The 12,625-nt window shown below is 55.2% G+C and overlaps 1 protein-coding gene across 1 annotated transcript; it reads right to left on the reverse strand.

The window, feature by feature from the left end:
- Window positions 1-109: 109 nt before the first annotated feature.
- On the reverse strand, window positions 110-10,952 carry VSIG10L (V-set and immunoglobulin domain containing 10 like). Its single transcript, XM_025367868.1, has 10 exons — window positions 10,913-10,952; window positions 9,981-10,835; window positions 9,284-9,577; window positions 8,865-9,149; window positions 7,252-7,506; window positions 6,288-6,566; window positions 5,425-5,721; window positions 2,721-2,834; window positions 2,341-2,495; window positions 110-1,204 (listed from the first exon to the last, which is right to left on the reverse strand). The coding sequence occupies exons 1-10, from the start codon at window positions 10,950-10,952 to the stop codon at window positions 1,133-1,135; spliced, it is 2,646 nt and encodes an 881-aa protein (XP_025223653.1). The 3' UTR covers window positions 110-1,132.
- Between the last annotated feature and the right edge of the window lie 1,673 nt (window positions 10,953-12,625).

Raw genomic sequence — 12,625 nt, forward strand, 5'->3', positions numbered from 1 at the left:
ATGTGCCAACCCACTGAGGGTGGCAGAGCAGATGGATGCAAAGGGCCCATGTTTCAATGGCATCACTGAGCTGCTAAGCCAGCCTGAAACCAGCCACCTTCATATTTCCTGCCACCATTTTATTTTGTTACTTGCAGTCAAAAGAATCCTCACCAATGCACTCTCTAAATTCTCAATTAGAAACCCAGCTGAAAAAGCAAGACTTATGCTGAAGACAGCAGCGGCAAGCCCAGCTCTTCACCGGCACCAAAACATCGGATCAGTCAACAAGTATTTATTGATTGCCTGCTGCGTGCCAGGCTCTGGGTTAAGTGCTGAGATAATGATGTGGTCTCTGCTTTCGTAAAGCCCTTAGTTTAGACATAGAGTCTCAGGCCACACAAGTAATTACATATTTATGTATCAGAAACGGCAAATTCAAGGATTCTGGGACTTAACCCAAGACTAAGGGAGGGGTAGGGGAATGGTTGTCTAAGATGGCAATTGTTACTCTTAGACTTGAGAAATGAATGACATACGGGAAAAAGAAGTGCTACAAGCAGAGCAAACTCTAGGGGCAAAATAAATTGTGGCTGAGAGACAGTCTGTGATACTGGAGTCAGGGGGCAGAGAAACAATTGGGAGGGGAGGTCAGGGAGGCCAACAGAGGCCAGACCACAAGGTTTTTGAAGGTCACGACGAGGAGTGTGGATAATATCTGAAGGGAAATGCACAGGCCCTAGAAGGGTTTAAAGAGAAGAGGGACATGATCTGATCTGTCTGAAGATGAAGATGCTGGGAGCTGCATGGGGTGTGGCCTACAGGTGGCAAAGTGAATGTAGGGGGACCTTTTCAGAGAGCATGGCCAGGCTCCCTCTCTAGCTCAGAGCAACACAGCAAGCCCTGCTTGTCTGCTGCAGAGGCTTGGAGGCTGTGCAAACCACACAGTTCTATCAGCAGGAGTTTCCCAGCCAAGAAGTCACATCCCCTTACTTGCACAAATACGGGAAGACTCTTCTTCTGCAGCAAGAGAGGGAGACAGAAAGTCCCACTTTCAGGGTCCAACCCTCAGTCATAGGCCCTGCCTGCTGCTGGAGTGAAATAGGAAGTTCTGGCCAAAAATGCCCTGTGCAGGGCAGGCCACTGGCTCTGATCACACCTGTGTGGCTGTCCGAACAGTCTTTGAGCTTTCGTCTACAGAGACGACTGGACTGGGGTCTGTGGCCTGGAAGAGAGAGGTGGGGTGCGGGGAGAACTCAGTAGTACCCTGGATGTAACATGACTCACCCACCGAACTTTTTCCAGCTCTTGCTTGAACTTTTTAGAGATTATCTGGGAACCCTCCATTTGGAGAGGGGAAAAAAAAAATGTCTGGCTATCGGTGGAGTGAAGACAGCCAACAACCCAACCCAGTTTTGTTTTTTTTTTTAAACCGGGTCTCGCTCTGTCATCCAGGCTGGACTGCAGGCTGGAGTGCATCCAGGCTAGAGCTCACTGAAGCCTCGACCTCCCAGGCCCAAGCAATCCTCCCACTTCAGCCTCCCTAGTAGCTGGGACTACAGGCACATGCCGCTATGCCAGACTAATTTTAAAATTTTTTGTAGAGATGGGGTATCCCTATGTTGCCCAAGCTGGTATCGAACTCCTGGGCTCAGGCGATTTTTTCTCCTCAATGTCCCGAAGTGCTGGGATTACAGGCATGAGCTACCACGCCCGGTCACAACAACCCCTCTTTTATGGGGAAATGAGGAAACTCCACCCCACTTCATAGAGAAAAATGGGTCTTGCCTAACTTTTATGGAAAAGAAAAAAGGAGGGGCCAGGCATAGTGGCTCATGCCTGTAATCCCAGGACTTTGGGAGGCTGAGGTGGGCGGATCACTTGAGGTCAGGAGTTTGGGACCAGCCTGCCTAACATGGTGAAACCCTGTCTCTACTAAAAATACAAAAATTAGTCAGGCATGGTGGCTTGTGCCTGTAATCCCAGCTACTCAGGTGGCTGAGGCAGGAAAATCTCTTGAACCCAGGAGGCGGAGGCTGCAGTGAGTCGAGATGGCGCCACTGCACTCCAGCCTAGACAACAGAGTGAGACTCTGTCTCAAAAAAAAAAAGAAAGATCCTATCTCATCCTCCTTTGTAAGAGAAACTGGAATTCACTCTTTCACTCTAATTTTAATATACATCAAAGTTAGGCGGGAAGCTCTGTCCAACTTTGATGCATTTTTAAAAAGGATAAAGTTATACAGACTGTAAACTAACAAGTAAAACTGGAGTTAGATAATGGAGACCCTCTCATCTCCCTGACTATAATACAAGAAGTTCCGCCCCAATTCCAGGAGGAAAAGAGGGCACCCACACTCACTTGGTAGGCCCTAGTTGAGCTGTGGTCCTCCAGCGGGACTTTGAGGTCCAGAGGCCATGAAATCTCCACTGGGGTCACACTGTGCATCTTCTTTTCTGAGGGGGTGGCCACGGGGACCAAGGTAGAAGGATGCTTCTTTTTCTCAGGAGTCTTTCCTGATTGAGAGGAGGATGAGAAGCAGGAACACCTGATTAGTTGCCCCAACATGCCAACCCAGCCAATAGCAAGGGAAGCTGGTCTGAGAGGCGGAGCCTTATGCTGATTGACAGGATGGATGACCTATGATGGTGCTGATTGGCTCAGTCAGGTCTTCCACCGGCTTCTTTCTAGGGTCCCTCCCACTTGGCCATGTTTGCCCCTTCCCCAGTCCCCTTGCTCACCACGAAAGCGGCACAGGCAGCAGATGCAAAGGAGGAGAAGGACGGCTAGCAGCGCCAGGCCCAGTAGGGAGCCCAGGACGATGCCGGCGATGGCCCCGTGGCTCAACGTGGGGCCTGGAAGAGACAAAGAGAAGAAAGAGAAGGGGAACAGGAACTAAGGTTGGACCCAAGTTTCCTAAGCCCCCTAACTTTGTGCTGGGACCCAGGAGTCCAGCCCCCACTGTCCCTCCCCTCCCAGAACCCAGGAATGTGGGACCCCAGCACTCTCAACTCATTTAACAGTTACTACGGTGTGCCTGGCTCTCGGACAGGTAGTGAGGATTCGCTGGTGGGCCAAACAGGAAAGATACCTACCCTTGTGGGCTTAATTCTAGGAGAGAAGTCAGAAATAAATGAGCAACACATAACATAATCACAGATTGTCCCGAGAAAGAAAAAGTTACGTGATAGAGATAATGAGGGTCAGGTGTGGTGGCTCACACCTGTGATTCCCAACACCTTGGGAGGTCAAGGTGGGCAATCACTTGAGTCCAGGAGTTGGAGACCAGCCTGGCCAACATGGCGAGACCCTGTCTCTACAAAACATAGAAAAACTAGTCAGGTGCGGTGGCTGGGCCTGTAGCCCCAGCTACTCAGGAGACTGAGGTAAGAAGATCACCTGAGTCTGGGGAGGTTGAGGCTGCAGTGAGCCCAGATCGTGCCACTGTACTCCAGCCTGGGCAACAAAGTGAGGCCTTGTCTCAAAAAAAGAAAACAAACAAAGAAAAAACAAAAAAGGAATAATGGGAAGGGATGTGACATTTAGAAACAGTGGTGAGTTAGGTCCCTGAGGAAGTAACATTTGAACAGAGACTTGAAGAATAAAGACCAGAGGCAGTCATACTAAACCCGGGAAAGGGTATTCCAAGAGGAGGGAACAGAAAATGCAAAGGTCCAGAACTAGGAAAGAGTTTTCTCTGTTCAACAAAGGCCAGCGTGGGTGGAGGATATGGAAGGAGAGAGCTGGAGGTGGAGGGTGAAATAGAAAAGGTTTCCAGGAACCAGATCCTAAAGGGGTCCCGCAGAAATTAATGGAAGGCTTTTATGTAGGGCAGCCTCATGATCTGATTTGCATGACTCTGGCTTCTACATGGAGAATGCATTATCTGAGAGCAAGAGGGAGTATAAAGATACCAAATAAACAGCTGTTGCAGTCCAGGCAAGATGGGATGCTGTGTGTGACCAGAGCCTTGGGGTGAAGACGGAAAATATTTTAGACGGAAAATGGACCGAACTTGCTGGCAATTAGGATGTCAGGGGTGATGCGGCCTATAAGTAGTGACATTTATGAGTATGGGGAAGACTGGAGGGTTGGGGGATGCAGTTTTGAGGGAAAACATCAAAAGATCTGTTTTGGGCATATGACATTTGGGATGCTAATTGGACATCCAAAGTGAAGATCTTGGCTGGGCTCAGTGGCTCACACCTGTAATCCCAGCACGTTGGGAGACCGAGGCAGGCAGATCGCTTGAGGTCAGGAGCTCAAGACCAGCCTGGCCAACATGGCAAAACCCTGTCTCTACTAAAAATTCAAAAAAAGTTAGCTGGGCATGGTGGCTCACACCTGTAATCCCAGCTACTTGGGACGCTGAGGTAGGAGAATCACTTGAACCCAGGAGGTGGAGATTCCAGTGAGCTGAGATCATGCCACTGTGCTCTACTCTGTCCCACCACCCCACCCCGCCAAAAAAAAGTGAAGATCTTAAGTAGGGAGCATCCTTTTTAAGAGAGAAGTCAGGGTCCAGGATAGGACATTTGGGAGTCATCTGAGTATTAATGTTATTGAAGGCCATGAGCGTGAACATGATCACTTTGGGGAGTGAGGACTAAATCCTGAGACACTCCAATGGAAGAATGTTATCAACTGAATTGTGCCCACCCCAAAAGAAAAACATATATTGAAGTCCTAGCCCCTGTTCCTGTGAGTATGACTTTATTTTGGAATAAGTTCTCTGAAGATGTAACCAAGTCAATATGAGGTCATTAGGTGAACCCTAATCCAATATAACTGGTGTCCTTAAAAGAAGAGGACAGAAGCCAGGTGCCGTGGCTCACGCCTCTAATCCTAGCACTTTGGGAGGCCAAGGTGTGTGGGTCACCTGAGGTCGGGAGTTTGAGGTCAGCCTGACCAATGTGGTGAAACCCATCTCTACTAATAATACAAAAATTAGCTGGGCGTCGTGACACATGCCTGTAATCCTAGCTACCCAGGAGGCTGAGGCAGGAGAATCACTTGAATCCCGGAGGTGGAGGTTGTAGCGAGCTGAGATCATACCATTGCACTCCAGCCTGGGCAACAAGAGCGAAACTCCATCTCAAAAAAAAAAAAAAGAAGAAGAAGAAGAAGAGGACAGAGACACACAGAGGCAGAGGTTGGAGTGACACAGCTGCAAGCCAAGGAATGCCAAGGATGAAACAGCCACCACCAGGAGCTAGGAAGAGACAAAGGAGGATTCTACACAGGGTCCCAGAGGGAGTAGGACCGTCTCAACACCTTGATTTTAGACTTCTGACCTCCAGATCTGTGAGAGAAGAAATTCCTGTTGTTTCAAGCCATGCAGTTCATGGTACTTTGTTAGGGCAGGTCCCAGGACACTAAAACAGGGAGAGAGGGAGGATCTGGCACAACAGACTGAGAAGGTCTACTCGGACAGCCCCAACTCACCGGCCTGGTAGACCCGGCTTTGTGATGGAGTCCCTGGCTGGCCCCCCAGGATGGGCAGGATCCGAAAGGTCCAGATCCCTGGGTTCCGAGGTGGAAGGGGCACCACAGCTGACCGCTCCTGAGGCCCCAGGATGAGCAGGGAGACCCAGTCCTTGTAGGTGGAAGTCCTGCCCAGATCAGGCCCATCTGGCCATGCCTGGATCTCAAAACTGCTGATTAGGGCCCCGCGCTCCACATCCCAAGTCAGCACGGCTGCATCTCTGGCTCTCTGAAGCCTCCACGAGGATATGGAGGGTCCTAGAGGGATGTAGGAGAGGCTGGATTCTTGGGTGCCAGAGGGGAGAGGGAAGGGGGCTAGGGGACTGGGCTCCTGGGTCTGAGGGAGGAGGGGGCTGGGGGCCTGGACTCCTGGATCTGAGGGTGGAAGTGGCTGGTGACCTGGACTCATGGGTCTGAGGGAAGAGGGGCTGGGGCTGGACCCTTGGGTCTGAGGGAGGAGGGGCTGGGGCCTGGACTCCTGGGTCTGAGGGAGGAGGGACTGGTGACCTGGACTCCTGGGTCTGAGGGAGGAGGGGCTGGGGCCTGGACTCCAGGGTCTGAACCAGGAGGGGCTGGGTCTGGACTCCTGGGTCTGAGGGAGGAGGGGCTGGGGCCTGGACTCCAGGGTCTGAAGCAGGAGGGGCTGGGTCTGGACTCCTGGGTCTGAGGGAGGAGGGGCTGGGGTCTGGACTCCAGGGAGGAGGGGCTGGGGGCCTGGATCCTAGGTCTGAGGAAGGAGAGGTCTGGGGCCTGAACTTCCGGATCTGAGGGCTGGAGGGGCTGGGGGCCTGGACTTCCGGGCTTTCTGAAATAATGTGGCTCACCAATGAGAGTGATCTGGTCACCGCCAGCTCCCAACGCCCCACTGCACAACACGGAGTAATTTCCCAGGTCCGAATCCAGGCTGAAGTTGCCGATGTGGAGCTTCCGCCCATCTTGACTGAGCCGCAGGCGACTCCCGCCTCCTGGAGCCAGGGGCCGCCCTTCCCGGGCCCAGGATGCCCGTGAGGGTGGGGGACAACCAGAGGCCTCCAGTGCCACCTCTGCCTCCCCCAACCGTGTCTCTGCCACCAGCGGATGCAGCAGCACCTCTCGGGGGGCCTCTGCAGGTGGGAGAAGCCCAGTTAAGAAAGTCGAGACCTTACCTTGGATTCAAAGAACAGGTCCTATGCCCTACTTTAAATCAGATGGTGGTAAGCCCCAGCGCTTTGGCCACCTGGGAAAGAACTGCCAGTTTACTCACTCATTCGCTCATTCATTCATTCATTCATTCATTTATTATCTGATTTCCTCATCAAACACTTATTGAACACATACCATAGGAGCAGGCCCTGTACTGGGAAACTCATTATTCTCAGCTATTCATTCTTTATTAGAATAATAATAATTATTATTATGTAGCAATAATAATTGTAAGACTGGGTCTTGCCACACTGCCCAGGCTGGTCTTGAACTTCTAGGCCCAAGCAATCCTTCCGCCCCCAACTACCAAAGTGCTGCGATTACTGCGCCCGACCTCGTTACTCTTTAAAACATCACTGCTTTATCTCACTGAACACGTGGGAAAGTGATGGCCTTCTTCCTGTGTCCAAAAAATACCCCCATCCCTGCACGCCCTCACCATGAGGTATAGGGAAATCTTTGTCCCTTTTCTCGTTTGAAGACAGTGAAGTCCTGCCTCTTTCTTGGACTAAGGACGTACCCCAAACCCCTTCAGAATTTTCGAAGGACCAAAGAAAAAGTCTCCCTCCTCCTGAGAAACAGCAAAAAAGCCCCGCGCCGTCTCACCCGGCGTGACTATGCAGGTACGCGTGGCCACCAGGTGGCGAGCAAGGCAGGTGATGGGGACGCCGCTGAGCCGGGGGTGGGCGGGGACGGCAGCCAGCAGCACAGAGGACACTGGCCCCGCGCGGATGCCTTCGGGGAGACCCTGGAACTGCAGGGAGGCGGCAGGGACCCCGCCGGGCCACGAGCAGTGGAAGCGGAGGCTGCGGTCCCCGGGACCCCCTTCAACTGAGCACTGTGGGGCCCCGGGGGGCAGGTCTGCGGAGAGAAGGCAGAGAATGAAGACGTAGTCCCTCTCTCATTTCTTCTCCAGCCCCGCCTCTCTGCGCAGTAACTCTCTTCTTCCCTAGCCCCGCCCCATAGGCGCTCACACTCCCCACTTTTCCTGAGGTCCCGTTCCCAACTTCCCCGCTAAGTGGGTAGCCGGCAGCCCTGATGACTGCCCAGCTTTCTTAAGAAAACTGCATCTTGGCCGGGCGCGGTGGCTCAAGCCTGTAATCCCAGCACTTTGGGAGGCCGAGACGGGTGGATCACGAGGTCAGAAGATCGAGACCATCCTGGCGAACACGGTGAAACCCCGTCTCTACTAAAAAATACAAAAAACTAGCCGGGCGAGATGGCGGGCGCCTGTAGTCCCAGTTACTTGGGAGGCTGAGGCAGGAGAATGGCGTAAACCCGGGAGGCGGAGCTTGCAGTGAGCTGAGATCCGGCCACTGCACTCCAGCCCGGGCGACAGAGCGAGACTCCGTCTCAAAAAAAAAAAAAAATAAATAAATAAAAAAATAAAAAAAATAAAAATAAAAAAAAAAAAAAGAAAACTGCATCTTCACACAATGATATTTCTCTTCCCAAACGTAACTCATCCCCTTCCTTTCCAGCTCCACCACTTCTGCCAGGTTACTTCGCCCCCTCCTGGATTGCCCTCCGAGAAGCCTCGCCTTTTCCCAGATATCTCCGCTCTTCCTTGCGGACCCCATCCCCTTTCTAAGATAATTCTGCCCGCTTTCCAAATGACCTCGCCCCTTTCCCTGGTGACTCCACCCCCTTCCCAGGTACCTTCTCCGTTTGCTGATCCCACTTACCCGCCCAAGCAACTTAGTTCTTTCCCTTTCTAACTCCCACTCTTTGCCATTTAACTCCGCTGTCGACTTTGTTGAGAGTGTTCCATGCCCCGGAATGTCCGCCTTCTCAGTGCTGGGCCGGCTCGTCAGTCCTGGTCAGCCCTGCCACTCCATTTGGCTCCTTCCCTTGTCCTCTTTCTGGCTCCGCCTCTTATCCTAGGTATCCCAGCCCCTCCGCGCTGGCCCCGCCCCACCACGGGTATACCAGCTCCTTCTTGGTGATCCAGCTTTCCCGCTGGCCCCGCCCCCCTCCGGTATCGTGCTCCTCCTCCCTGGCCCCGCCCCTTATCCTAGGTATCTCCGCCCCTCCTCGCTGGCCCCGCCCACCACAGGTATCCCGGCTCCTTCTTGGTGACCCCGCCCTCCCGCTGGCCCTGCCCCACCCACCGGTATGCTGCGCCTCCTTGCTGGCCCCGCCCCTTTCATCTAGCCCCGCCCCTGTTCTGGCCCCGCCCCTCTCCCAGGCATTTCCCCACTCCCGCCCCGGCCTCTCACCCGCCACAGTGAGGTTGAGCAGCGAGCGGCGGCGGCGGCTGGTGCGCGGGTTCGCTGCCAGGCAGGCGTAGGTGCCTGCGTGGCCCGGCCCGACCGCGGGCAGCAGGAGGCGCGGCCCCGCGGGCACCGCGGCCTCGGCCGGGTCCGCCAGGCTCCACGCGATGTCGGCGGGCGGCCGCGAGGCGGCAGCGCAGCGCAAGGTCACATTGCTGCCCGCGGTGACAAAGCGGGCAGGCGTGGCGTCGCGGTCCGAGGAGACCGTGATGATCGGCGGGTCCGGGCCGTCTGGAGGGAGGAGGGGTCGGGACTGCGAGTGTCAGGGTCACCTGGGACTCCGCTAGGACTCCCGGAGACTGGTTCCCCAGCCCCCTTCTCCCCAAGGACCCCCTGTCCCCGTCCCGAGGTACCCCCACACTCACAGAAGACGGTGACGTCGGCGGCAGCCTCCCTGCGGCCGAAGGGGCTGCGGACGCGGCAAGTGTACCGGGCGTGGTCGCTGCGCACAGGGCGCACGATGAGCAGCTGGTTGCCCTCTGAGCGGATCCGGGGCGGCTTGGCTCCCTCGGATTCCGACGTCTCCAGGGCGCGTCCGTCCCTGCTCCAGCTCAGCTCCCCGCGACCGGGTCCCCACCCTAGGCAGCGCAGCCGGAGCTCGGCCGCCCCCTCCTCTGTCTCTGGAGCCTTGGGCTGAACCGACAGCTGGGGTAGGGGCTCTGGGAGAGGGAGAACGGGCTCAGGACACAGTCCTGGAGCCCATCTTTGGTCCCCTTAGAGGGAGCCCCAGCCGCTGCTCCCTCTAAGCCCCTGGAGTCCCGGCCCGCACCCCTCTCCTCTCATAAACCCATGAGTTTGAGCCCCCAGATCCCTCCTCTCCGGGACCCAGGAGTTCGACAGAAGAGGCTCCCAGCCTCCTCCTCCTCCCTCAGACCTGGGAGTCCAGGCCCCCCGGAGTCTCCATCCCAAGTCCAACGTTGCTCAAACACCCCTGCCTTGACCTCTAGCTCTTTTCCTCCCTTCCTCAACCCAGAAGCCCTCTTCTGCCATCCAGGGATCCCACAGCACCGTGACTTGCCCAAAGCCTGGCCGCCTGCACTCCGGATGCCAGGGCGCACTTACCATACACACCCACCGTGAACTCGCGAGTCTGCCGGGAGACCCCTGCCCGGATGACCTCAGCTGTGTAGACCCCTGCATCATCCAGCTGGGCTGAGGCAAGCTCCAGAACCCCCCCGGCCTGGTCAAATCGCAGGCGGTCTCGGTGAGCAGGGTCCAGGCTGATCAGAGGTGCCCCTGGCCCCAGGCCTCCAGTTGCCAGCACCTTAGAGCCCCGGCGCCAGACCACCAGAGGGGTGGGGGGCCCAGGGCTGGGGACTGGGACCAGGGGGAGCCGGATGGTAGTTCCCACCAGCACAGCCAGTGGGCCCCCCAGCTGCTGGGGGAAGCTTGCAGCTGAGTGGGTCTCTGCAGAAAATTCGGATTCAGGGCTCTGGGCAGAAAGTTGAAGATCCATGTCATCAGGGGAGAATTTCGAATCTGGGGCCTCAACAGAGAGTTTGGTGTTGGAGACTTGAGTAGAAATGTTTGAAGCTGGGGTCTTAACAGAGAAGGAAGGCTTGGGGTCTTTGGCAGGAACTTGAGGTTCCGAAATATCAGGAAATACTTCAGAACCAGGGGTTTCAGAGGAGGAAACCGGGCTCAAATGTTGGCCCTCAGCAGAAACATTTGACCAGAAGGACCCAGACATGTTGTTGGAACTCAGGGCCTCAGGAAACCGGCTGGAATCAGAGATTCCAGCAGAGCCTTTTGAATCCAGGGACTGATCTGGAAATTTCCAGCTGGGAGGTTTGATGGAGGGAACTTCTGCACCCAGCCCCTGGGAAGAGCTCTTTGAGTCCGAAGAGAAGGCAGAGGAGAAGTTGGTTTGCTGAAGTCCAGAAGAGGCTCTGAGGGTGAGGACCCCTACCAAGGAGGCTGCAGAGAAGAGGGGAAAGCGTTGGGGGAGGCTGCTCAGGGGGACTGGAGGGGAGGGGACTGAGCAGGGAACTTACCCAGGAGTAGGAAGAGTGGCAGAGCCTGTGGGGTGTCCATGGTGCTGGCCTCACTGAAAGGACACTGGAGAGAGACCCAGGACTGCACCCATCCCTCCTGGGTCAGACGAGTCCAACAGGACTGGTAGCTTAGCTTCCTGGGAGGGGAAGGGAGCCAGACCCAGCGGGAGGGGCCAGGATCCCCAACCCCGATGTGGTGGCTGAGCTGCCCACCCCACCCCACTCTCTTCATCAGCTGGTCCCATCTGCAGGGAGGCCCAGCCTGATCCCTGCACTCCCCATCCCCAGGGGGCAGATGGAGAAAACATTCCCAGCTAAAAATGTGGTAGCAAGTTTGTGGGACAAAGCCAGGAAGACTTCCTGGAGGAGGGTGAGGTGACCTTTCTGAGAGCCCCACCTCTGATGGCCACAGCTTCAGAACAGGCTTTCTCCTCCCCAGCCTCCTGGCCCCTTCCACTCTGTCTTGCCTGCAGCCTCAGATACACCTGACCCTGCTCCTCCTCTGCTCCAAACCCTCCCACGGCTCTCTCAGAACCAAGTCTCCAGGTGCTATCTCCTGCCAGGGCCTCTATCCTGAGACCAGAGCTGCATTTCCGCATCCCCGAGGCCCTCACATGGCCTGTGTCCCGCTAAACTCAGAATCTTTCCTCTAACCCAAACTTCCTCACACCTCCGGGATGGCTTCACCATCTTCGCAAATGCTGGGAAACATTCCCAACCTCCTCCCTCCCCGTCACCACTGTCAATCTGAGTCCAACCCTCCTCACCCTAGTTCTCACTGGCCAGGCGCTGTCTTCTCTTCCTGCCCCGTCTCCCTCCTCTGCCCAGTCTCCTCCACTCCCTGCCAGGGTCCTTCTACACCCAGAGCCCAACCTGCCTTCCCCTGCTCACAGCCCTCCCCTGGCTCCCCAGCGCCCTCTGGAGACATCCAAGCTTCACAGCAAACCCATGCACACCTCGCCACTCCAGCACTTGAACATCCTGCCCGCCCATCTCACCTCCCAGTCCTCTACCTGGAATGCTCTCACACTCTCCACCTCCCTCCAGCCTGGCTAAACCACAACTTGTCCTTCAGGTCTCACCTTATTAAGAACCATAGTAATTACCACTTAGTTTGAGCCAGGAACTATGCTAAATGTTTCCTATGCGTTATCAGGCTGAACCCTTCTAAACACGCTATGAGCTGAGTGTCATTATACTCACTTTGCAGGTCAGGGGACTTAGGCTCAGAGAGGTCAAGGGACCTGCAGGAGGTTGCACAGCCAGAGGGAGAAGCTGGACTTGGGAACAGGATGGTCAGACCGTTGACTCCTTCTGATAGCTTTTCCCACCATCCCATGCTGAGCTTAGGGCCTCTGCCCAGCTCCCAGTCCTCTAAGCTTACCTTGGCCCAGTTCTCACCAGTAATAATACTGGTAATATATGTATTTTTTGAGACGGAGTCTCGTTCTGTCACCCAGCTCACTGCAGAGGCTCCATCTCCCGAGTTCGAGTGATTCTCCCATCTCAGCCTCTGGAGCAGCTGGGAGTACAGGCACGCACCACCACACCCGGCTAATTTTTGTTATTTTTAGTAGAGATGGGGTTTCACCATGTTGGCCAGGCTTATCATGAGTTCCTGACCTCAAGTGATCCACCCACCTTGGCTTCCCAAAGTACTGAGATTACAGGCGTGAGCCACCGTGCCCGGACTAACACTGGTAATAATATATA

This window comes from Theropithecus gelada, chromosome 19, assembly GCF_003255815.1.
Source record: "Theropithecus gelada isolate Dixy chromosome 19, Tgel_1.0, whole genome shotgun sequence".
Lineage (NCBI taxonomy): Eukaryota > Metazoa > Chordata > Mammalia > Primates > Cercopithecidae > Theropithecus > Theropithecus gelada.